This window comes from Canis lupus, chromosome 11 (assembly GCF_011100685.1).
Source record: "Canis lupus familiaris isolate Mischka breed German Shepherd chromosome 11, alternate assembly UU_Cfam_GSD_1.0, whole genome shotgun sequence".
In the NCBI taxonomy this organism is placed as follows: Eukaryota; Metazoa; Chordata; class Mammalia; order Carnivora; family Canidae; genus Canis; species Canis lupus.
Genome location: NC_049232.1, coordinates 20045441 through 20071609, shown reverse-complemented (window position 1 = coordinate 20071609; position 26169 = coordinate 20045441). Strand labels below are relative to the sequence as shown.

The 26169-nt window shown below is 37.1% G+C and overlaps 2 protein-coding genes across 8 annotated transcripts in view; one reads left to right on the top strand and one right to left on the bottom strand.

Annotated features, from left to right (window-relative positions):
* The window catches only part of FNIP1 (folliculin interacting protein 1), a 155207-nt gene that overhangs the window by 56568 nt on the left and 72470 nt on the right, over window positions 1-26169 (top strand). For 5 of the 7 annotated variants that reach the window (XM_038552083.1, XM_038552085.1, XM_038552082.1 and 2 more), the window contains exon 2: window positions 15443-15569. The exons of 1 other annotated variant lie outside the window; for it this stretch is intronic. In XM_038552083.1, coding sequence (XP_038408011.1) covers window positions 15443-15569 — 127 coding nt within the window. Of the gene's footprint in view, window positions 1-14800; window positions 14833-15442; window positions 15570-26169 lie in introns of those variants that run through there. One more of the 7 variants, XM_038552084.1, reaches the window with a different exon arrangement.
* Window positions 2830-3248, bottom strand: LOC608048 (ATP synthase subunit f, mitochondrial-like). The gene has a single exon (XM_038552090.1). It carries the CDS (start codon window positions 3207-3209, stop codon window positions 2943-2945), a length of 267 nt encoding a protein of 88 aa, XP_038408018.1. The 5' UTR covers window positions 3210-3248; the 3' UTR covers window positions 2830-2942.

The window sequence follows — 26169 nt, the reverse complement described above, 5'->3', positions numbered from 1 at the left end:
TCTATCTCTACTAATCTTCCTTGGTTTCTCTGTTTCTTTTCTCTCTGTCCTGGAAATATTACCATGTCCTAAGATTCTAGTTTATTGGTTCTTCACTTTGTTTTCTTTTCTTTTTTTTTTTTTTTAAGATTTGATTTATTTATTTGAGAGAGAGAGAGAGAGCCAGCATGAGTGTGAGGGGCAGAGGGAGAGGGAGAAAGAGAGAATCCTAAGCTGACTCCATGTAGAGCTTGAAGGCCAACATGGGGCTCAACCCCAGGACCCTGAGATCATGACCTGAGCCGAAAACAAGAGTTGGAGTCCAGCCGACTGTGCCACCCAGCACCCCTCTTTTCTCTCTTTATTTGTTTTCCATGAATGATTTCACTGCCAACTATGTGTCAATAACTCTGTGTCTAATAACTCTACTCTCAACTTTTCTCATGTGCTGCAGACAAATTTTTCATCAATCTTTAGGATATTTTTCTGCAGCTGTGTTTCAGGCCCCTTAAACTGTTAACACCCCTATCTCAAATTTGCTTCCCTCCTTTATTCTCTACCTTGGTTAATGGTATATATTTTCATTATATTGGAAAGCTGGGAGTCTGCCATCCTCTTCCCTCATTCCCAGTATACAGTCTCTCAGATGCTCTCTCTCTCTTGTAAGTAATATCTAGCTCTGTCCCGTTCTTTCTGTTTTCAGAGCTGTTCTTTGGTTCAGTTTATAACATTATTCTTACCTCTGAACTTCCCACTCTTGTCGCTCCTCCAAATTTCTGTCAACATGATTTTCTAAAATGCGTAAATGATCTTGTCACCTATTGTTCAACACTCTTGTTTACTGATTACCTGAATGAATGATGATGTTCCTTTGTGTTTGTGCCAAATGCTTTTGAGTTTTGATCTGGCACCAGCCTGCCTTTGTAACTCTGCTTGTTACTTCACTGCACACTCCTGAGCTGGAGTCAGTAAGAATTACAACACATGCTGTTTTCTTCTTTTGGGGAAGAGAATGATTGGCTTTAAGTAGTACTTCCTGCTTAATTAATAGTACAGAATAAGCATTAAAATCCTGGGCTCTAGAGACATATAATCTGGAATCTAAACCCAGCTTCGCCATTTTTGGTAGGTAGCACTGTTATTTTGGGCAGGTTTACTTAATCTCTCCCCGTCTTAGTTTTCTCACATATGAAAGAGAAATGGAGTTGTTACGAAGATCAGATGAATTAATATTTTGAAGAATAAATGAATCAACACATATAAGCGAGTGCACTTAGAACAGTAACTGGTACACAATAGATAATGTGTATTAACTTTTGTTATTTATCGTGTATCATTTATTATTACTCCTTAGTGAATCCTTATAGACCTCCCTCTGTAAACCTCCTGTTTAGATTGTGTTATTTGGCCATAGTCTATATCACATTGAGAAATTGCTTATTTTCTATTAGACTCAGTCTTCTCATGGCATAGTGCTGTTTTCTTTTCATGCTGAATGAATGCTTTTAAGTCAGAGAATATATAGATAAAGAGTGTGATGACAGAAATATTCCCAACACCTGGCATTGTGCTTTGAGTGTGGTAAATGTTTAATATGTTTTAATGAGATGTCTATAATCTAAATACATAGTTTGTTTACATGCAGTGTTATTTTTTCCCTACAGTTCTCTCCTTTTTAATTTTAAAGATTTTATTTATTTATTCATGAGAGACACAGAGAGAGAGAGAGGCGGAGAACACAGGCAGAGGGAGAAGCAGGCTCCATGCAGGGAGCCTGACGTGGGACTCCATTCCTGGTCTCTAGGATCACACCCCAGGCTGAAGGCGGCGCTAAACCGCTGAGCCACTGGGGCTGCCCTCCTTTTTAATTTTTAAATTTATTTTTGTTATTTTTAAATGGTCTCCTTTTTAAAAATTGAGGAACAATTTACATAAAATGCATATTTGAAGTGTACAATTTAATGAATTTTGAAAAATGTATACATACACCAATTTAACTAAAACCCAATAAAGATCCAGAATATTTCAGTTACTCCAGAAATTTCCTTTATACATGTTCCTAGTCCATTCCCCTCACCTCTGACTAATCACTGTTTTGATTTCTATCAGCATAGAAAGTTTTACCTGTTCTAGAACTACATATACATGAAATTAATGATGTGTAAGCTTTTGTGTTTGGATTTTTTTTCTCAAGATTTTCGAGTTCATCTTTGTTATTGTGTTTTCAGTAGTTCATTCCTTGAAATTTTTTAGTTGTAGTTCGGTATTGAAGTGTATATAGTTTATCTATTCTCCCATTAATGGACATTTAAGCTGTCCCAATTTTTTTCCTTTGATGAATAAAGCTGGAGAAGACATTTCTATGAATATTTATTTATTTATTTCTGTTGTCAGCTATCTATGAGAATAATTGCTGGGTCATAGCTGCCAAATAATTTTACAAAATGATTGTATTCCTTTTACATTCCTACCATCAATGTATGAGAATTCCAAGTGCTTCATATTCTTGCCATCAACTGGTGTATTCTTTTAAATTTTAGTTATTATAGTGGTTGTGGAAGGGTTTTAATTTGCATTTCTCTGATGGTTGATACTGATAGCATCTTTTCCTTGTGCTTTTGATCATTTATTATTCACTTATATCCATATGTGAAATGCTCCTGTCTTTTAATCACATTTTAAAATTGCATTATTTTTTTGCTTTGTAGGAGTTCTTTGTACAGGCTGTTTACAAATCCTTTTGTCAGTTATATATGTTTCAGATATTTTTTCCAGTTTTTGGCTGGCCTTTTTTTTTTTTTTTTAAAGACCTTTTCTTTTATTATTTATTTATTTATTTATTTATTTTTTACCAGTCAACTTTTATTGGATATTAATTGTGAATTAAGCAATGGAAGGATTCAAGGATGTCAGGCAAAAGTCATGGTCAGGAATGCCAAATGTGCTTCCACACTGGGCCCTCTTCAGTGGTACTTGCGTAGCCGTTCATGTTTGAGCTCCTTGTAAGAATGACAGTAGTTGAAAAGCACATAAGCAGCCAGCACCATAGAAATCCCAGCAAAGCCCCCTTTCTTCACATTGATATACTTGTTGTAATACCGGTAGTAACCTCTTTGAAATGCTCCAGCAATGCCCTTAGGGGTGAAATCCTGCATCAGTATCCAGCCTGGCAGCTCTCCTAGTTTCACCTCCATGAGCTTCTTTTCCTTCACTGGTACGGGCGAAGCCATCTTGGAGTCCTGGGTGTCCGCTCTCGACCTTTTTTTTTATATACAGGTTTTAAATTGTGATATAGTTCAGTGTACCAATTTTTTTCTTTTATGATTAGTAACTTTTGTGTCTTATTTAAGAAATCTTTGTATACCACAAGGTTGCATAGAGATACTCTCCTACTTTTTTGTAGAAACTTTAGGATTTAATTTTTACATACAATCTTACTTTGAATTAAAGAGAATGCTTTACAAATGTTTAAATCTGGACACCTGGGTGGCTCAGTGGGTTGCCTTCAGCTCAGGGCATGATCCCTGGGTCCCAGGATCGAGTCCCTAATTGGGCTTCCCATGGGGAGCCTGCTTTTCCCTCTGTGTATGTCTCTTTGCCTCTCTCTCTGTGTCTCTCATGAATAAATAAATAAAATCTTTATAAAAAAAAGGACAAAACAAAAAACCCCAAATGCTTAAATAACTTTGGGAGAAACATGCTATAAAATTCACCTTTTTAAAATTTCCAACTCAGTGGTTTTTCAGTAGAGTCACAAAATTCTGCAGCCATCACCACAGCCTAATTCCAGAACGTTTTATCACCCTTAAAAGAAACTCAGTACTTACTGCTGTAAATGCCCTCTCCAATTTCCCAGCCTCTCCTGGGCAGCCACTAATTTGCTTTCTGTCACAATGGATTTGTTTATTCCGGATAGGTCATATAAATGGGGTCATATGGTAATGTGTTGTTTTGTATCTGGCTTTTTTCACTTAGCATTATGTTGTCAGAGTTCATCCGTGTTGTAGTTTCTATCCTTTTCATAGCCATATAATATTTGCTTTATGGCTTTATATATATTTATATGTGTATATAATGTAAACCCAAAAATTAAGTAACCAGCTTTTTTTTTTGTATTTTTTTTTTTTTAATTGGAGTTCGATTGGCCAACATATAGCATAACACCCAGTGCTCATCCCGTCAAGTGCCCCCTTCGGTGCCTGTTATGCAGTCACTCCAATCCCCCACTACCTCCTTTTTCCACCACCCCTTGTTCTTTTCCCAGAGTTAGGTGTCTCTCATGTTCTGTCACCCTCACTGATATTTCCCACTCATTTTCTCTGCTTTCCCCTCTATTCCCTTTCACTATTTTTTATATTCCCCAAATGAATGAGATCATATAATGTTTGTACTTCAGCATGATGCCTCCAGTTCCATCCACATCGAAGCAAATGGTGAGTATTTCCATTGTATACATACACCACAGCTTCTTTATCCATTCATCTTTTGATGGACACCGAGGCTCCTTCCACAGTTTGGCTATTGTGGACATTGCTGCTGTAAACATCGGGGTGCAGGTGTCCTACCGTTTCACTGCATCTGATCTTTGGGGTAAATCTCCAACAGTGCAATTGCTGGGATGTAGGGCAGTTCTATTTTTAACTCTTTGAGGAACCTCCACAGTTTTCCAGAGTGGCTGTACAAGTTCACATTCCTACCAACAGTGCAAGAGGGTTCTTCCCCTTTCTCCACATCCTCTCCAACATTTGTTGTTTCCCGTCTTGTTAATTTTCACCATTCTTACTGGTGTGAGATGGTATCTCATTGTGGTTTTGATTTGTATTTCCCTGATGGCAAGGGATGCGGAGCATTTTCTCATGTGCTTGTTGGCCGTGTCTATGTCTTCCTCTGTGAAATTTTTGTTCGTCTTTTGCCCATTTCATGATTGGATTGTTTGATTCTTTGCTGTTGAGTTTAATAAGTTCTTTATAGATCTTGGATACTAGCCCTTTATCTGATATGTCATTTGCAAATATCTTTTCCCATTCTGTAGGTTGTCTTTTAGTTTTGTTGACTGTTGCTTTTGCTATGCAGGAGCTTTTTATCTTAAGTCTCAATAGTTCATTTTTGCTTTTGTTTCCCTTGCCTTCATAGATGTTTTTTGCAAGAAGTTCCTGTGGCCAAGTTCAAAAAGGGTGTTGCCTGTGTTCTCCTCTAGGATTTTGATGGATTCTTGTCTTACATTAGGTCTTTCATCCATTTTGAGTTTATCTTTGTGTTTGGTGTAAGAGAATGGTCTAGTTTCATTCTTCTGCATGTGACTGTCCAATTTTCCCAGGACCATTTATTGAAGAGACTGTCCTTTTTACAGTGGATAGTCTTTCCTACTTTGTCGAATATTAGTTGACAATAGAGTTGAGGGGCCATTTCTGGGTTCTCTCTTCTGTTCCATTGATCTGTGTGTCTGTTTTTGTGCCAGTACCACACTGTCTTGATGATCACAGCTTTGTAGTACAACTTGAAATCTGGCATTGTGATGCCCCCAGCTCTGGTTTTCTTTTTCAATATTCCCCTGGCTATTCAGGGTCTTTTCTGATTCCACACAAATCGTAAAATAATTTGTTCCAATTCTCTGAACAAAGTCCATGGTATTTTGATAGAGATTGCATTAAATGTGTAAATTGCCCTGGGTAGCATTGACATTTTCATAATATTCTTCCAATCCATGAGCATGGAATATTTTTCCATCTCTTTGTGTCTTCCTCAATTTCTTTCAGAAGTGTTCTGTAGTTTTTAGGATATAGATCCTTTACCTCTTTTAGGTTTATTGCTAGGTATCTTATGCTTTTGGGTGCAACTGTAAATGGAATTGACTCCTTAATTTCTCTTTCTTCAGTCTCATTGTTAGTGTGTAGAAATGCCACTGATTTCTGTGCATTGATTTTGTATCCTGCCACACTGCTGAATTGCTGTATGAGTTCTAGCAATCTTGGGGTGGAGTCTTTTGGGTTTTCTATGTAGAGTATCATGTCATCTGCAAAGAGGGAGAGTTTGACCTCTTCTTTGCCAATTTGAATGCCTTTATTTCTTTTTGTTGCCTGATTGCTGAGGCTGGCACTTCTAATACAATGTTGAATAGCAGTGGTGAGAGTGGATATCCATGTCGTGTTCCTGATCTTAGAGGAAAGGCTCCCAGTGCTTCCCCATTGAGAATGATATTTGCTGTGGGCTTTTCATAGATGGTTTTTAAGATGATGTGGAATGTTTCTTCTGTCCCTACACTCTGAATAGTTTTGATCAGGAATGGATACTGTATTTTGTTAAATGCTTTCTCTGCATCTGTTGAGAAGATCATATGGTTCTTGTTTTTTCTCTTGTTGGTGTGATCTATCACGTTGATTGCTTTACAGGTGTTGAACCAGCCTTGTATCCTGGGGCTAAATCCCACTTGCTCATGGTGAATAATCTTCTTAATGTATACTATTGGATCCTCTTGGCTAGTATCTTGTTTAGAATTTTTGCATCTTTGTTCATCAGGGATATTGGCCTATAATTCTCCTTTTTGGTGGAGACTTTGTCTGGTTCTGGAATTGAGGTGATTGTTTCTTCTTTAAATGATTAATAGAATTCCCCTGCGAAGCCATCTGGCCCTGGACTTTTGTGTCTTGGGAGGTTTTTGATGACTGCTTCAATTTCCTCCCTGGTGTTTGGTCTGTTCAGGTTTTCTGTTTCTTCCTGTTCCAGTTTTGGTAGTTTGTGGTTTTCCAGAAATCTGTCAATTTTCCTAATTTATTGGCATAGAGTGCTCATAATATGTTTTTAAAATCGTTTGTATTTCCTTGGTATTGGTTGTGATCTCTCCTTTTTTCATTCGTGATTTTATTAATTAGAGTCTTTTCTCTTTTGTTTTTAATAAGGGTGGCTAATGGTTTATCTATCTTATTCTTTCAAAGAACCAACTCCTGGTTTTGTTGATCTGTTCTACAGTTCTGGTCTCTATTTCATTGAGTTCTGCTCGAATCTTTATTAACCCTCTTCTTCTGTTTGGTGTAGGTTTTATTTGCTGTTCTTTCTCCAGTTCCTTTAGGTGCGAGGTTCGCTTGTGTATTTGAGTTTTTTCCAATTTTTTGAGGGATGCTTGTATTGCAATGTATTTCCTTCTTAGGACTGCTTTTGCTGTATCCCAAAGATTTTGAATGGTTGTATCTTCATTCTCATTAGTTTCCATGAATCTTTTTAATTCTTCTCTAATTTCCTGGTTGACTCTTTCATTTTTTAGCAGGATGCTCTTTAACCTCCACGTGTTTGAGTTTCTTCCATATTTCTTCTTGTGACTGAGTTCCAAGTTCCAAAGCATTATGGTCTGGAAATATGCAGGGGACAATCCCAGTCTTTTGGTATCAGTTGAGACCTGATTTGTGACCCAGGTTGTGGTCTATTCTGGAGAAAGTTCCATGTGCACTTGAGAAGAATGTGTATTCAGTTGCGTTCGGATGTAAAGTTCTGTAAATATATGTGAAAACCATTTGGTCCAGTGTATCATTTAAAGGTCTTGTTTCTTTGGTGATGTTGTGCTTAGAAGATCTGTCATTTGCAGAAAGTGCCGTGTTGAAGTCTCCCAGTATTAGTGTATTATTATCTAAGTATGTCTTTACTTTGGTTATTGATTGATTGATATACTTGACAGTTCCCACATTAGGGGCATAAATATTCATGATTGTTAGGTCCTCTTGTTGGATAGATCCTTTAAGTATGATATAGTGTCCCTCTTCTTCTCTTACTACAGTCTTTGGCATAAACTTTATCTGATACGAGGATTGCTATCCCTGCTTTCTTTTGAGGACCATTTGAGTGGTAAATGGTTCTCCAACCTTTCATTTTCAGGCTGGAGGTGTCCTTAGGTCTAAAATGAGTCTCTTGTAGACAGCAAATAGATGGGTCTTGCTTTTTTTATCCAGTCTGAAACCCTGCGCCTTTTGATGGGGTCATTAAGTCCACTCACGTTCAGAATTAACTATTGAAAGATAGGAATTTAGTGTCATCGTAATTCCTATTCAGTCCCTGTTTTTGTGGATTATTTTTTTGGACTTCCTCTTTTTTTATAGAGACCCCCTTAATATTTCTTGCAAAGCTGGTTTGGTGGTCACATATTCTTTCAGTTTCTTCCTATCTTGGAAGCTCTTTATCTCTCCTTCTCTTCTGAATGAGCCTTGCTAGATAGAATATTCTTGGCTGCATGTTCTTCTCATTTAGGACCCTGAATATATCCTGCCAGCCCTTTCTGGCCTGCCAGGTCTCTGTGGAGAGGTCTGCTGTTAATCTAATATTTCTCCCCATATAAGTTAGGGATCTCTTGTCTCTTGCTGCTTTAAGGATTTTCTGTGTCTCTTTGGAATTTGCAAGTTTCATTATTAAATGTCCAGGTGTTGAACGGTTTTTATTGATTTTAGCGGGGGACCTCTGTATCTCCTGGATCTCAGTATCTGTTTCCCTCCCCAAATTAGGGAAGTTCTCAGCTGTGATTTGTTCAACTATGCTTTCTGGTCCTCTGTCCTCTCGGCACCCTCTGGAACCCCAATTAAATGTAGATTTTCCCTTCTGAGACTGTCATTTATTTCTCTTAACCTTTCCTCATGGTCTTTTAATTGTTTTTCTCTTTTTTCCTCAGCTTCTTTCCTTGCCATCAACTTGTCTTCTATGTTACTCATTCTTTCTTCTTCCTCATTAACCCTCATCATTAGGACCTCCGGTTTGGATTGCTTCTCATTTAATTGATTTTTAATTTCAGCCTGATTAGATCAAAATTCTGTAGTCATGAAGTCTCTTGAATCCTTTATGTTTTCCAGAGCCACCAGTAGCTTTATAATTGTGCTTCTGAATTGGCTTTCTGACATCGAATTGTAATCCAAATTCTGTAACTCTGTGGGAGAGAGTACTGTTTCTGATTCTTTGTGGTGAGTCTTTCTAGTCATTTTTCTCAGTGCAGAGTGGCTAAAGACAAGTTGTACTGGAAAAAGGAAAGAAAAAGAAAAAACAGGGGTATTCTTTCTATATACTGTAAATCCCTTGACTTCCCTTGGAGCTTTCCAGTGCTGCTGGGTCAAGAACTTGCTCTTTTCCCCGTCCTTCCAGCTGGTCTTTGGGGCAGGGGCTTGCTGTGCTGATTCTCAGGTGTGTGTACCTGGGGGAGCTGCCCCGCCCCCTGCCAGGTGCATGGCTCAGTGGGAGCTGTTTTCCCCGTGAGGCCCCTGTTCCATGGCGTCCCTGCTCCGTCCCAGGCACAGGGTGACACCAGGAGAAACAACCGCACTGGTGGGGGACCAGCCTTCCAGCTCTAGAGTCAGCTCCTGCAGTAACTACCACAGCTCCCTGTCAGCACTGGCCTGGATGCTCCGGGGGCGGAGGGCACTTACCTGCACAGATTGGGGGTGCCGGTGGTGGCAGGAGCATCCTCGTCCTAGCTGTCCTGGGCCCTCCCCTCCTCCCTGTCCCGGGGGGGAGTGCAGGATCCTGGGGTGTGTCCCCGGCGCCCTGGGCTCCGGGGCCTGCACTGCTGGAATCATGCTCCCGGGCCGCAGCTCCCGAAGGCGGCAGGGCGCAGCCCCCTCTGCCTGAACCCCTGCCTGACCGACCAGCTTCTCCCCGCTGGGCGCACTCCAGCCCTTTAACCAAGCTCGGCCCACCGGGGTGTGGGGCGCTCTCCCCCCACGTGCACGTCCTCTGCTTCTCCGGACTGGCTTTCCTGTCCTGGGGGCCTGTTTCTCCGGGACTCCTCCTCCACTTGATTCTTTTTTATTGTTTTCCACCTCCCTACCTTGTTTGAAGTGCAAACTCTTCTCTCCGTAGCGTTCCAGCTGTTCTCTCTTTAAATCTCAGGTCAGATTCGTAGGTTTTCAGGATTGTTTGAAAGTTACCTAGGGAAGTTGGTGGGGACAGGTGACTTGGGGACCCTACTCCTCTGCCATCTTGCCCCGCCCCCTGTCTTTATATTTTTTTTTGCCATTTTTTAAAATTTATTCATCAGTTGATGGACATGCATTTTTAGTTTTTTAAGTAAAGTTTACTTGTTTCATATTGTGGACTGTGATAATTCAATTTATATACTCATGAAACAATTTGTCTAGTTCCTGTAGTGTTAACCTTTATTTGGGGTTATATAGTTTTACTTCTTTAATGTACTCAGATCTAGGAATTCAAAGATGAGTAAGCTTTGCCTACTTTCTTTATAGTGGAAGAAACTGGCATGTAAACAGATAAAGTACAGTGTGAAAAATATTATTAGATTTAGAATGTAAAGTAAGTCTAATCTCAGAAGTGAGCAACTAACTCCTGGCAGAATTAAAGGCTTCCACGGAGGTGAGATTTAAACTAGATCTTTAAGAATGAATAGGAGTTTTGCCATGGTGTTTGGGGCTATTTTGGTAGAAGTATTAGCTTGTACAAAGGTGTAGAATTGTGAAATTGTCTACTATATCTTTGCATCTTTGAGAAGATCACTGTGTTGATATTATAGGTAATGTGACATAAGCTGGAAAGGTAGATTAGGGCTGAATTGTGAATATTTCTGCTTTGATGCAAAAGGATTTAGCTGTTACTCTTTGTGTCTTGGCGATCACAGGGTGTTGGATGAATGAGATGACAGCCACTACTTGCTCAATGTCCGTTGAAATGCATCACATCCAGCAGATCCTATGTTTTCAGGTTTTTTTTTTCTTTTTTGGAAAATTTTGTGCAATCAGTGCACAAAATGAATATACCTCACTCACACACCATCCCCTTACTACCATATCTCACACAGTTTATTGATTCCCTATTTTGCTTGCTTTATTTTATCAGCTATTTTTCTGGAATTATCATGTCTGTTTATTTCTTACCTTTACTACTAGTGTTTCTTGCTTCCAGAGGAGGTTTTTACTTATCTTGTCCTAATCAGTGCTTGGCACATAGTAGGTATTTATCTGTATTGAATAAATGAATAAAGAAACTATTCTGCTTCTAATCTCTTAAATCTTGTATTCTACTTATGGTTATGATTTTATCTTTCTTATCTCCCTGCCTCCCCACTATAGCTCTTCATGTTATTTCAGCACTTTGACCTCACTGCCTCCATTGTCTTCTGATCTACCTTCCCCCCTTCACTTTCTCACCTGAATAGCTTAGATACTGCTGTCATTCCAGCTGTATTTTTGTCAGTCTTTTTGCTTTATTTCCAAGACTCCCATTTGCTTTTGTCCCATCTCCCTATCAAAATCCTTACCTTGGAAGAAAGGGGAACCCTCTTGCACTGTTGGTGGGAATGCAAGATGGTACAGCCACTCTGGAAAACAGTGTGGAGGTTCCTTAAGAAGTAAAAAATAGAGCTACCCCATGACCCAGGAATTGCACTACTGGGTATTTACCCCAAAGACACAGATGTAGTAAAACATCTGCACGCCAGTATTTACAGCAGCAATGTCCACAGTAGCCAAAGTGTGGAAGGAGCTACGATGTCCTTTGACAGATGAATGGATAAAGAAGATGTGGTATATATATATATTTACTCAGCCATCAGAAAGGACGAATACCCACCATTTGCTTTGATGTGGATGGAACTGGAGGACATTATGCTGAGTGAAATAAGTCAATCAGAGAAAGACAATCATGTGGTTTCACTCATAAGTGGAATATAAGAAATAGTGAAAGGGACTATACAGGAAAGGAAGGGAACTGAGAGGGGAAAAATTAGACAAACCATGAGACTTCTAACTCTGGGAAACAAAGGGTTGCAGAAGGGGAGAAGGTTGGGGGGCTGGAGTGACTGAGTGATGGGCACTAAGGAGGGCACTTGATGGGATGAGCACTGGGTGTTATATGTTGGATCGTTGAATTTAAATAAATATTTAAAAGAAATAAAATATACGGGCAGCCCTGGTAGCTCAGCGGTTTGGCGCAGCCTACAGCCCAGGGTGTGATCCTGGAGACCTGGGATCGAGTCCCACATCAGGCTCCCTGCGTGGAGCCTGCTTCTTCCTCTGCCTGGGTCTCTGCCTCTCTCTCTCTCTGTGTATCTCTCATGAATAAATAAATAAAATCCTTTTTAAAAAAAGAAATAAAATATACAAAATGAAAAGAATAAAAAAACAGCAAAAAGTAAAATCCTTACCTTGGTTCAGTCTGTTCCAAGTTCAAGAGTGGGAGTGTTCGCTAGAGCAAATAACCTAACTGTGTAGTTTGTGGCAGGTACATGTTTATAGTCTTTTAAACCTTTAGACTTCCAGCATCACCCAGAAACCTTATGTTTCCTAGTCAGTGTATTTTTCCCCTTACCACTGTTCTTTTTTACTCTCTACTATTCCCCATTTTACAACCTTTCCTTCATTTCTCTCAATCTACTTTAAGGGCTTTTAGAATGAATTTTCTCAGTATTTTACCTTAATATCTACACCTCCTTCTGTATCCATGTCCATCTTTGCCTCATTTCTTTCCATCCTAGTGCAGGGATTGTCCTCTCTTTTCTTTGGAGACTTATCCTTTCACCTGTACTCTATAGCTATCCAACTCCACTTCTTCAGAGGCTTTGCTTTGTCCTTCACCATCTCCCTTCTTCAAAATCTTTGTCATCAATATGTAAATATATTCAGATGTATCCTTTTTTTTTAAAGTAGAAAACTATTTAATAAAAACTGCAAGTAATTTTTAAAAACATGAGGTAGAAGCAACAATTTTAACATATTTAACATTCATTTAAACAAAGAAAAAACAACTTTGAAAGAGATGACCCCTCCCAAAGACTGATACACTGAGGTAAAATTGGTCAGGAAGGGAGGGAGGGAGGGAAGGAGTGAGGAAGGGAGGAAAAGGGAAGGAAGGAAGGAAAGAAGGGAGGGAAAGATGAAAGAGAGAGAGAGAGAGAAAGAAAGAAAGAAAGAAAGAAAGAAAGAAAGAAAGAAAGAAAGAAAGAAAGAAAGATAGATGTATCCTTTTTAATAAAATAGCTGTCACTCCATGATTCCTTTCTTTCCTTGACACTTACCTTAAATTCACTATTTTCTCTGTTCCCATTCACTCTTCAATCCTCTGCAGTCTGACCCGTTGTATTTTTTTATTCCTTAGAAGTGTCCTTGCCATGGTCACCAATGATTTCTTTGTTTCTGAAACTAGTGGATGCTTCTTAGTGACTGCCATGGTATTTCTTTCTCCCTAAAATGCTCGTCTTTCTGGTTTCTATAAGACCTCTTTCCTAGTTTTCATTCTATGTTGGTGTATTCTTTTATAGTTTCCTTCACATAATGGCAAACTACAGTTCAGTAAATCAATTCCTAACACAGACATTTACTAAAAATTAGACGGGAGAAAACTAGGATGGTATTTACTGTCAAGAATTTGGGATGAAGGGGGCACCTGGGTGGCACAGTGGTTGAGCATCTGCCTTTGACTCAGATTGCGATCCGGGGGTCCTGGGATCGAGTCCTACATCAGGTTCCCTGCAGGGAGCCTGCTTCTCCCTCTGCCTGTGTTCTGCCTCTCTCTCTGTATCTTTCATGAATAAATAAATAAAATCCAAAAAAAAAAATTTGGAATGAAGATGTTTTATGTTGCCAGTTATGGGGTGAGATGCACCGATGAAGTTAGGTTTAAGATTCTCTTAAGGAGATGAAGGAACCCAATCAAGAGTTGTAAGTGATGGATTGTGGGCAGCCCCGGTGGCCCAGCAGTTTAGCGCCGCCTTTGGCCGGGGGTGTGATCATGGAGACCTGGGATCGAATCCCACATCAGGCTCCCGACATGGAGCCTACTTCTCCCTCTGCCTGTGTCTCTGCCTCTCTCTCTCTCTCTCTCTCTCTCTCTCTCTCTGTGTGTGTCTGTCATGAATAAATAAATAAAATCTTAAAAAAAAATAAGTGATGGATTGTGAGGAGTTGACCATTCATCCTGGCATAACTAATCCAAACAGCTTCTTTTATGGCCGTTGTCCTATTTGTTAACACCTGTCCAATCAGTTGTAGTCTATTCAGCTCACTAAGTTAGTATCTCCAGCTGTAAGTTCATTGTTCTCTCTATTTCTCTCTTCACTTATCTGACTCACTTCATTAATTTTTTAATTGTGACAATGCATATATAAAAGTACATAAAACAACTGCAGTGGCTTTTTTTTGTACTCTAAAGTAAATATTGATTTAAGCATGGTCCAGTCTAAAAATAGAACACAATTAGTGCCCCCAGTCTATCTACTATATTCCCTCCTTTATTTATTTATTTATTTATTTATTTATTTATTTATTTATTTATTTATTCATTCATTCATTCATTTATTTATGATAGTCATGGGGGGGGGGCAGAGACACAGGCAGAGAGAGAAGCAGGCTCCATGCACCGGGAGCCTGACGTGGGATTCGATCCCGGGTCTCCAGGATCGCGCCCTGGGCCAAAGGCAGGCGCTAAACCGCTGCGCCACCCAGGGATCCCCTATTCCCTCCTGATTATACCACTACCACCTCTAACCTTATCCCCAGAGAGAACCACTCTCCAGACTTTTGAAGCCATCACTTCCTTTGTTTTCCTTAGAGTTTTAAAAACTAAATATGCATCTCTGCCTAAAACTTTACATGATTTAAACCTTTGTATAAATAGAAAAATACAGTAACTCTGTGTTCATGTGTGTATTGTGTGTATGGGAGTATGACATTGTCTGATTTCTTTTGTTCAGGGTCAGTCTGTGTTTTGCCTATAGTTGAAGTTCATTCATTGTATTTGTTGTGTCTGAATATATGTATTTGTAAGTTTGAATATACCATAATATATTTATCCATTCTACTCTTAATGGACCATTTGTATTATTTCCATAGCAGTACTTCTATGAAGATTCTTGTATAATGGAATGGAATGGAAATGCTGGTAAAACTTAAAATCAGTTATATTAGATTTTGTCTATTTATTATATATATTACAAAAATACTATTCTCTAAGGAAGTTGAGCCAGTTTTTACTCACACTAGCTTTATATGAGAATGTCTACTGCTTTTGGTCATCACTTTTTTTTTTTTTTACTTGTTTTCATTTTATAATGAAATTAGCTGCTATTTATAATGAAATTTAGCTGCTATTAATCTGAAACTCTGTTTTTACATTTCCATATAAAGAATAAAAATAAAACTTTAAACATATGGATTAACGTTATGCCATCTGGGTTCATGCCATGAAGCAATGTGTATTTTCATTATATTAAATATAGTCATATATTTTTGTTAGGTTAACCATTTTTAAAGTCATATGGGATGACTATATTGTATACGCTTGCTGCAACTTTTATTTTTACTTTTCAATCTACAATATCATTGCTGTATGAGTTTTTAGTCTTAAACGATGGTATTTAATAAAAAGTACTTCTATATATAGTCTTTAGAAATTTTACAACTTAGGGTTTTATAATACAAGTTTTTTTTTTCTAGCAATTTATGTGGAATATTTATTAGAGTAACTAATGGACCTTTATTTTTCTTTAAAGTTGGCCTTTGTCAGAGTTTGATCCAAGCCAAATTCGACTGATTGTATATCAAGACTGTGAAAGACGAGGGAGAAATGTCTTGTTTGACTCCAGTGTTAAGAGAAAAAGTGAGGACATATCAGTATCGGTGAGCATCATTATTGATTTGGTTGAAATTTAATGTCAAATATTTTAATTTGAGAAAGAATGAATAGATTTGAATTATAGCACTTTTGTTTGTCAGTACGAAACATCTTTATCATGTTTTTAATATTTAGAGCCTTGATTTTGAAAAAATTTAAAGGAAAAAACATTTGCTTTATATATTATCATTCTAGCACCAGAGAGCATTTTGTTTTCATGTTTATTTTCCTACATAATTGTATTATGAGATATGACTAGAGTTCTAGAGATCCTTATGGAGGATATAGTCCAAACCTCTCATCTTACAGTTGTGAGAAATGTGACTAGTTAGAGAGATGAAATTATTTGTGTGAAAGGGGCAAAGCAAGTTAAATCTCTTAGTCCTTCTGCTTTACAGTGTACAAAGAGCATCTATTTTGTTAACTTCCAGTGTTATATTTTGACTAGTTTATTAATAGTGCATGGTCATTCGCTTGGTTGTCCAAGTTAATGTTAACCTTAAAATAAACATGCCAGTTATTTTACCAGCCAAAGATGGGTTTATCTGGGAATAAAAAAGAATTGCAATTGGGGACAAACAAGCTTGGCAAAACCATAAACTAGTCTGAGAAACAAAGGAGAGGCATGCTTTTTTAAGGAGAAAAAGAGTAAGTTGAGTAGGTTGTTAGGAACTAAAAATCCAAGGGTAAACTTGAAGTGTCATGGCTTCTCATTGGTGGAGCTGCTGAGGGTGGGTATGAACTGAGAGAGATGAAAAAAGTGTTCTTCAGCTGGAGTGGTAGAGTGGTATCCACATGTCTGTGTAAGGTGAATCTGTTTCTTCCTGTTGGGTCTACAGTTAGTTAAGAGTGGTGGGGCATGAGAGCTACCCTTGCAGAATCTCCTGACTCCATTTTAGAGAGGTTTCCCATTACTAACTTTCACAAAAACCTAAGTGATGGTCATTACCTTTGCTTCTGCTACTGTTATTATATTTTCTGGCATAAAAACTCATTCCTTTATCTCTAATCTGGAAACAGAAGCTTGGAATCATGTTTTCTTCCTTTCAGTAAATTAATAATTTTCAATAACATTTGGTGAACAATTGAAAACACAGTACTTTAGGAAAGCTTTTCCTGCCAATAGAATTGTCTGTTGAAGGAAACATATATTTATTTTTTGAGCTTGAAGAGTTTGTATTTGAGATTTTGTGTTCTTAAATAGTTTTGATATATTGGGCATAATCTGTTGTTTTATTTCTAATTGCATCCTCAGCATCCACTATGGTGGTATATAATAGGTACTTGACTAATTTTTGAGTTAATTTGATTGCCAAGTTTTACAGTATCCCTTCTAATTACGAATACATTTCTCAGTTTTCTGGAGATGGGGCTCTGTTTAGATTTCTTATCCATTTTTTGGATACTTTTTTCAATCTGGTTAGGAAGAAGCACTGCAGGATGTTCTTAAAGTGTTTGTACAAATAACTAAGTATCTACAAGTACTAGGCCCTTGGAAATGTAACCATCTGTGTCCTTCTGTTGCCTACAATAAGATCCCCTTTTTAAAGGAGTTAAATGTTGAACAAAAAAGTACACAAATAAATAATACCAAGTTACGATTTTTTTTTTTTTTTTTTTTTTTTTCCAAGTTACGATTAAAGGCTGTCAATGAAACACAAAAATGTGGGACACTTTGGTGGCTCAGTGGTTGAATGACTCAGGGCATGAGGGGATTAAGTCTCACATCAGGCTCCCTGTGGGGAGCCTGCTTCTCCCTCCCTCATGTCTCTGCCTCTCTCTCTTTGTCTCTCATGAATAAATAAAATCTTAAAAAAAAACAATTCTGTGGTGAATTACGTGAATGCTTTGCTTTTGTGTTAGAAATTAAAGTACTTTGTGTGCCTAATACTGTCCTATAATACCAAAATGAAACTATATTGGTCACTGTATAGCTTTTCAGAACATGTATGTACCAGCTCTATTATATTTAATGAAAAATAACTGTTTAACTATAAAACCTGATTAAGGATAGCCCTTGTGGCTCAGCGGTTTAACGCCACCTTCAATCCAGGGCCTGATTCTGGAGACCTGGGATCGAGTCCCGCATCCGGCTTCCTGCATGGAGCCTGCTTCTCCTTCTGCCTGTGTCTCTGCCTCTCTCTCTCTGTGTCTCTCATGAATAAATACATAAAATCTTTAAAAAAAATAAAATAAAACCTGATTAAAGTGAATACATTCAATGATTTTAATAAAATAACTTCCCTTGTTTGTAAAAATATATTTTTATTTTTTTACATTTAGTCCTCAGAGCTTACTCATTTTATAGCTGAACTGTAAAAATTATTGAGATGTTGTTTCTTTAAACATGGATGTAGCCAGATGTATTCTCTGTGATTTTATCACATGATACTATCCTTATCCTGGACATTGTTTTTGTTTTAATGATAATGTAATTCTATTTCATGGGTTCCTGGTGAAGTTATATGATCATTCACATACTTCAGCCTTCATATATTACATACAAGTATAAATTTGAACATCAGTAAATTCAAATAACTTTGGAAAGGTGAATACAAAGTATAATATGTGAGTTTTATACACTATGAAACATTGAACAAGTGCTAATAGTTGAATCTTAATTATGATACCCAATTTGGAACATTGGATTTCAGGTAATTGGAGCTGCATAAAAGTTAATATATGGAAATCAGTAAGCTCAATATATACTTAAAGCTTTCAACTAGACGATATGAAGAAAGCTAAGACTTTATTTAAAATAGCAATTTGAAAAAGTGCTTATATATAATGTTTAAAAGAACTATGTTTCCAGAACTTTAAAAGTCACCAAAAGTACATGAAATCTTTTTTTCCCCCAAAAGCACATAAAATCTTAATCGAGCAAAAGGAGAGTCAAAATATTTTCTTGGATAATACTGTCCTAAAGTTGTTCATTCTAAGTTGCTTTATAGAATAATGCAATCCCAATAAAAAATGACACTCATTATTTTGTTTTTGGTTTAAAAACAGTGTGTGGAAGTAGATAGCCGAACTTGAAGTTCAAATGGAAAAAAATGAGAAATCACTGGTTGGAAAACTGAAAGAGGACAATGAGGTCCTATCAGAGTTGCTAAAATACTGTAAAGTTTCAGTAATTAAAACTGTGTTATTGACACATAAATAGATAAAAATGATTAACAAGAGTAAAATAAGGAATCAGAAATAGATCCATGTACACACAGGAATTTAGTGTATGCTAAAGACATCATCTTAAATCAATAAAGATTAATAAAATGGTACTGAGACAACTATTTAAAGATAAATCTGGATTTATATATCAAGTATATTTGACATAATAATGTAGAAAGTAAAGCTACATTACCCAAGAAACATGAATGAGTTCCTATATATATTTGTGGAGAAGACGTTTCTAGCTATGATTTAAAATCTAGGAGCCATAAAGTAAAAGACTTTTAAATTTGACAACCAAACCAAACAAATCTCTAATAAACTCTTGTGGTAAACAAAACAAAACAAAATAAAGAAACAAACACCACCATCATAAAGTGTTCTTAGGAGTCAAGTTAGGAGAACCAGTTAGGAAATTGGGTGAAGGATGAGAACACTCACATTCACATTCAGAAGGCCATTACACATTTAATAGGATTCATGTTCTCATTCCTAATAAAGGGAATGAAAATTAAAACTATACTGAGATTTTATTCTTTCCTTTTAGATTGGAAAAAACTCAAATGTTTAATGATAATACTTTGCTATTAAACTGAGTGAAATGGTAGTCTCCATGGGGGTTAATCTGGCAGTGACTACCAAAATTATATATATTTTTGTGTTTTTTGTTTGTTCTATTTATATCTGATTGACTCCCTACTACACATAAAGGATTTAAATTGCCTTACAAAATCTCTAAAATACAAGAGTAAATCTTAAATAGGTAAGGAAAATAAGTTGAAGAGTCCTTACGATGAAGTTTATTAATTTTGGAGGTTTTTTCCTTTTTTTTTTTTTTTAAAGATTTGTTTTTTTATTTTAGAGAGAGAGAGCAAGAGAGTGCAAGAGAGTGCTGGTGGGGGGAAGTGCAGAGGGAGAGGAAGAGACGATCCCAAGCCCACTCACCACTGAGTGGGGCTTGGTCTCACACTCTGAAAGATTACAACCTGAGTTGAAACCAAGAGTCAGATGCTTAACTGACTGAGCCACCCAGGCTCCCCTTATTGTTTTTATATTATCATCATAACATCAGGTAATTAATGTTCATAGTAGGTAAAACTCAGTGATTCAATCAGGATGAAGAAACAGTTCCTAAAATAGTAATTTCTTGTATGAAGATAAGGTATTGCACAATAGTAGCAACTTTTCCCCCCAGCTTTATTGAAGTACAGTAGACATATAACATTGTGTAAATTTAAGGTATACAATATAGTTATTTTATCTATGTATATATGGAAAAAGGATTACCACAATATAGTGATCACATCTATCAAGTCACAAAGTCATAATTTTTCTGTATGTTTTTGATGAGAATTTTTATTTTATTTATTTATTTTTAAAGATTTATTTATTTGTTTTTAGAGAGAGAGAGAGATGCTTAGAGAGCCAGGGGTGGAAAGAGGCAGAGGGAGAGGAAAAGAATCTCTAGCAGACTGCCCACTGAGCAAGGAGCCCGATTCAGGGCTTGATCCCACAACTCTTAGGTCATGACTTGAGCCAAAATCAAGAGTCCAGTGCTTAGCCAGCTAAGCCACCCAGGCACCCCTATTATGAGAACATTTAAAATCTACTCTCTTGGCAACTTTGATGCTGTTAACTGTAGTCACCATGCTGTGCATTACATCCTCAGAACTTACTCATCCTATAGATGGAAGCTTGTACAAAGTTCCAGCTTGGAATCTCTGCATACTGTGGTAAGAATAATACCTACCTCAAAGGATTTTTTTGCAGGAAAATAAGGCAGGGTGTGTAAGACCCCAAACAGCATCAGGCAAATTGTAGGTTCTTAGGCAATATCATCGCCTTTCTTATTTAGTGCTGTTCACAGAAGAATAGAGCTAACTAAAATTCACATCATGAGAATGAACAGGATTTTAGACTTGGAAGAAATCCTACTGATGGTTCCATCCAGTGAATCTTGTATGTGTGACATTGGCCTGGAGCACTTGTTAAAAATATGATTTTGGGTCCTCATCCCCAGAGAGTCTTTCAGTATAGTTAACATATGGTGTCGTATTAGTTTCAAGTGTACAAAATAGTTATTCACCAATTCTCTACATTACTCAGTCCTCATCATGATAAATATATTTTTAATCCCCTTCATTTATTTCACCCGTTCCCCTGACCTCCCTTCTGGTGATAGTGTGCTCTATAGTTTAGACTCTGCTTTTTGATTTGTCTGTTTTTTTTTTTTCTTTACTCATTAGTTTTTTTCTTAAGTTCCACATATGAGTGAAATCATATGGTATTTGTCTCTGACTTATTTCACTTAGCATTATACTCTGTAGCTCCAGTGTTGCAAGATTTCATTCTTTTTTATGGCTCAGTAATATTGCATTAGCTGTGTGTGTGTGTGTGTGTGTGTGTGTGTGTGTGTGTGTATTCTCCTCACATCTTCTTTATCAATTCACCTATCAGTTGTCCATTGGATACTGGGCTGCTTCCATAATTTGGCTATTATAAATAATGCTGCAGTAAACATAGGGGTACATACATCTTTTTGAGTTACTATTTTGTATTTTTTGATTAAAAAATGGTGGTGGTGGAGTTACTGGATCATATTAATTCTATTTTTAATTTTTTGGGGAACCTCCATACTCTTTTCCACCATGGATGTACTAGTTGACATTCCCACCAACAGTGCACAAGGTTCCCTTTCTTGACATCTTTGCCAACAGTTGTTTTTTGGTGTTTTTGATTTTAGCCATTTCGACATGTGTGAAAGATATCTCAATATGCTTTTAATTTGCATTTCCCTGATGATTAGCAACGTGGAACATCTTTTCATGTCTTTTAGCCATCTGTATCTCTTCTCTGGAGAACTGTCTTTTCATGTATTCTGCTGATTTTTAACTGAATTATTTGTGCTTTTTGTGTGTGTGTGTTGAGCTGTATATGTTCTTTGTATATTTTGAATACTAGCCCTTTGTCAATTGCATCATTGGCAAGTATCTTCTCCCATTCAATAGGCTGGTTTTAAATTTTAATTGTTTCCTTTGCTGTGCAGATTTTTAGTTTGATATAATCACAGTACTTTATTTTTGCTTTTTTTTATCCCTTTGCCTTAGGAGACATATCTAGGAAAATGTTGCTACGGTTCATGTCAGAGAGATTTACTGCCTAAACTCTCTTCTAGGATTTTTATGATTTCAAGTCTTATATTGGTATCTTTAATCCATTTTGAGTTTATTTTTGTGTATTGTATAAGAAAGTGGTCTAGTTTTATTCTTTTGCCTATAGCTGTCCAATTTTCCCAACACTATTTGTTGAAGAGACTTTTTCCCATTGTTTATTTTTGCATCCTTTGTTGAAGATTAAACAACCGTATCATTGTGAGCTTATTTCTGGCCTCTCTGTTCTGTTCCATTGATCTATGTGTCTGTTTTTGTGCCAGTACCATACTGTTTTGAATATTAAAGTTTTGGAGTGGATGTTAAAATCTGAGATTGTGATACCTTCAGTTTTGTGTTTCTTTTTCAAGATTGCTTTGGAAATTTGGGGTCTTTGGGGTTCCATACAAATTTTAGGATTGTTTGTTCTAGTTCTGTGAAAAATACTGTTGATATTTTGATAGGGATTGTATTAAATCTGTAGATTGCTTTGGGTAGTATGGATCTTTTAACAATATTTGTTCTTACAATCCGTGAGCACAGAATATCTTTCCATTTGTTTGTGTCCTCTTCGATATCTTTAATCATTGTGTCAGTTTTCACAGGTCTTTTACCTCCTTGGTGAAGTTTATTCTTAGGTATTTTATCCTTTTTGGTGTAATTGTAAATGGGATTTTTTCTTTTGGTTGCTTTATTATTAGTGTATAGAGATACAGTGAATTTCTGTATATTGATTTTGTGTCCTGCAGCTTTACTGAATTCGATTATCAGTGCTAGTAGTTTTTTTTTGCGAGGCTTTAGGGTTTTCTATATATATAGTATCATGTCACCTGCAGTTACTGAAAGTTTTATTTCTTCCTTATCAGTTTGGATGCTGTTCATTTCTTTTTGTTGTCTGCTGTGGCTAGGACTTCCAGTGTGTTGAATAATAGTGGTGAGAGTGGACATCCTTGTCTTGTTCCTGATCTTAGGGAAAAAGCTCTCAGGTTTTTACCATTGAGCGTGCTGTTAGTTGTGGATTTTTCATATATAGCTTTTATTATGTTGGGCTATGTTTCCGTTAAATCTACCTTGTTGAGGGTTTTTATCATTAATCGATATTGTACTTTGTCAAATGCTTTTTCTGCATCTCTTGAAATCATCATAGGGTTTTAATCCTTTCTCTTGCTAATGTGATATGTCGTGTTGGTTGATTTGTGAATATTAAACCACCTTTGCAACCCAGTTGATTGTGGTGAATAACCTTTTTACTGTATTGTTGAATTTGGTTTGCTAGTATTTAATTGAGAATTTCTGCGTCTATGTTCATCAGGAATGTTGGCCAGTTATTTTCTCCTTTTTAGTGGTGTCTTTATGTAGCCTTGGTATCAGGGTAATGCTGGCCTCATAAATGAATCTGGAAACTTTCCTTCCTCTTATTTTTTGTAATAGTTTAAGAATAGATATTAACTCTTCTATAAATATTTGGTGGAATTCTTCTTTGAAGTCATCTGGCCCTGGACTTTTGTTTATTTGGAGATTTTTGAATACTGATTCAATTTTGTTGCTCGTATTGGTCTATTCAAATTTTCTATTTCTTTCAGATTCAGTTTTGGGAGATTATATGTACCTATGGATTTTTCCATTTCTTCTAAGGTGTCTAGTTTTTGTTGGTATGTAATTTTTCATAATCTCTTATAATTGTTTATATTTCTGTCATGTTGGTCATTTCTCTTTTTTCTTTTTTCAAACTTCAAATATAGAATATTTATTTATTTATTTATTTATTTTTTAATTTATTTTTTATTGGTGTTCAATTTACCAACATACAATAACCCCCAGTGCCCGTCACCCATTCACTCCCACCCCCCGCCCTCCTCCCCTTCTACCACCCCTAGTTCGTTTCCCAGAGTTAGCAGTCTTTATGTTCTGTCTCCCTTTCTGATATTTCCCACACATTTCTTCTCCCTTCCCTTCTTTTCCCTTTCACTATTATTTATATTCCCCAAATGAATGAGAACATAAAATGTTTGTCCTTCTCTGACTGACTTACTTCACTCAGCATAATACCCTCCAGTTCCATCCACGTTGAAGCAAATGGTGGGTATTTGTCATTTCCAATAGCTGAGTAATATTCCATTGTATACATAAACCACATCTTCTTTATCCACTCATCTTTCGATGGACACCGAGGCTCCTTCCACAGTTTGGCTATTGTGGACATTGCTGCTAGAAACATCAGGGTGCAGGTGTCCCGGCGTTTCATTGCATCTGTATCTTTGGGGTAAATCCCCAACAGTGCAATTGCTGGGTCGTAGAGCAGGTCTATTTTTAACTGTTTGAGGAACCTCCACACAGTTTTCCAGAGTGGCTGCACCAGTTCACATTCCCACCAACAGTGTATGAGGGTTCCCTTTTCTCCGCATCCTCTCCAACATTTGTGGTTTCCTGCCTTGTTAATTTGCCCCATTCTCACTGGTGTGAGGTGGTATCTCATTGTGGTTTTGATTTGTATTTCCCTGATGGCAAGTTATGCAGAGCATTTTCTCATGTGCGTGTTGGCCATGTCTATGTCTTCCTCTGTGAGATTTCTCTTCATGTCTTTTGCCCATTTCATGATTGGATTGTTTGTTTCTTTGGTGTTGAGTTTAAGAAGTTCTTTATAGATCTTGGAAACTAGCCCTTTATCTGATATGTCATTTGCAAATATCTTCTCCCATTCTGTAGGTTGTCTTTGAGTTTTGTTGACTGTATCCTTTGCTGTGCAAAAGCTTCTTATCTTGATGAAGTCCCAATAGTTCATTTTTGCTTTTGTTTCTTTTGCCTTCGTGGATGTATCTTGCAAGAAGTTTCTGTGACCGAGTTCAAAAAGGGTGTTGCCTGTGTTCTCCTCTAGGATTTTGATGGACTCTTGTCTCACATTTAGATCTTTCATCCATTTTGAGTTTATCTTTGTGTATGGTGAAAGAGAGTGGTCTAGTTTCATTCTTCTGCATGTGGATGTCCAATTTTCCCAGCACCATTTATTGAAGAGACTGTCTTTCTTCCAATGGATAGTCTTTCCTCCTTTATTGAATATTAGTTGACCATAAAGTTCAGGGTCCACTTCTGGGTTCTCTATTCTGTTCCATTGATCTAGGTGTCTGTTTTTGTGCCAGTACCACACTGTCTTGATGACCACAGCTTTGTAGTACAACCTGAAATCTGGCATTGTGATGCCCCCAGATATGGTTTTCTTTTTTAAAATTCCCCTGGCTATTTGGGTCTTTTCTGATTCCACACAAATCTTAAAATAATTTGTTCTAACTTGCTGAAGAAAGTCCATGGTATTTTGATAGGGATTGCATTAAACGTGTAAATTGCCCTGGGTAACATTGACATTTTCACAATATTAATTCTTCCAATCCATGAGCATGGAATATTTTTCCATCTCTCTGTGTCTTCCTCAATTTCTTTCAGAAGTGTTCTATAGTTTTGAGGGTATAGATCCTTTACCTCTTTGGTTAGGTTTATTCCTAGGTATCTTATGCTTTTGGGTGCAATTGTAAATGGGATTGACTCCTTAATTTCTCTTTCTTCAGTCTCATTGTTAGTGTATAGAAATGCCACTGACTTCTGGGCATTGATTTTGTATCCTGCCACGCTACCAAATTGCTGTATGAGTTCTAGCAATCTTGGGGTGGAGTCTTTTGGGTTTTCTAAGTAGAGTATCATGTCATTGGCGAAGAGGGAGAGTTTGACTTCTTCTTTGCCATTTTGAATGCCTTTAATGTCTTTTTGTTGTCTGATTGCTGAGGCTAGGACTTCCAGTACTATGTTGAATAGTAGTGGTGAGAGTGGACATCCCTGTCTTGTTCCTGATCTTAGGGGAAAGGCTCCCAGTGCTTCCCCATTGAGAATGATATTTGCTGTGGGCTTTTCGTAGATGGCTTTTAAGATGTTGAGGAATGTTCCCTCTATCCCTATACTCTGAAGAGTTTTGATCAGGAATGGATGCTGTATTTTGTCAAATGCTTTCTCTGCATCTAATGAGAGGATTATATGGTTCTTGATTTGTCTCTTGCTGATATGATGAATCACATTGATTGTTTTACGGGTGTTGACATTTTTCTTTTTTTATTTATGGTTTTGTTTGAGTTCTCTCTCTGTCTTTGATGAGTTTGGCCAAGGGTTATCAATTTCTTGATTTTTTTTCAAATAAGCAGCTCATGGTTTCATTGACGTGTTCTGTTGTTTTTTCAATTTCTATTTCGTTTATTCTCTGATCTTTTTTATTTCCTTTCTTTTACTGGTTTCTTCTAGCTCTTTT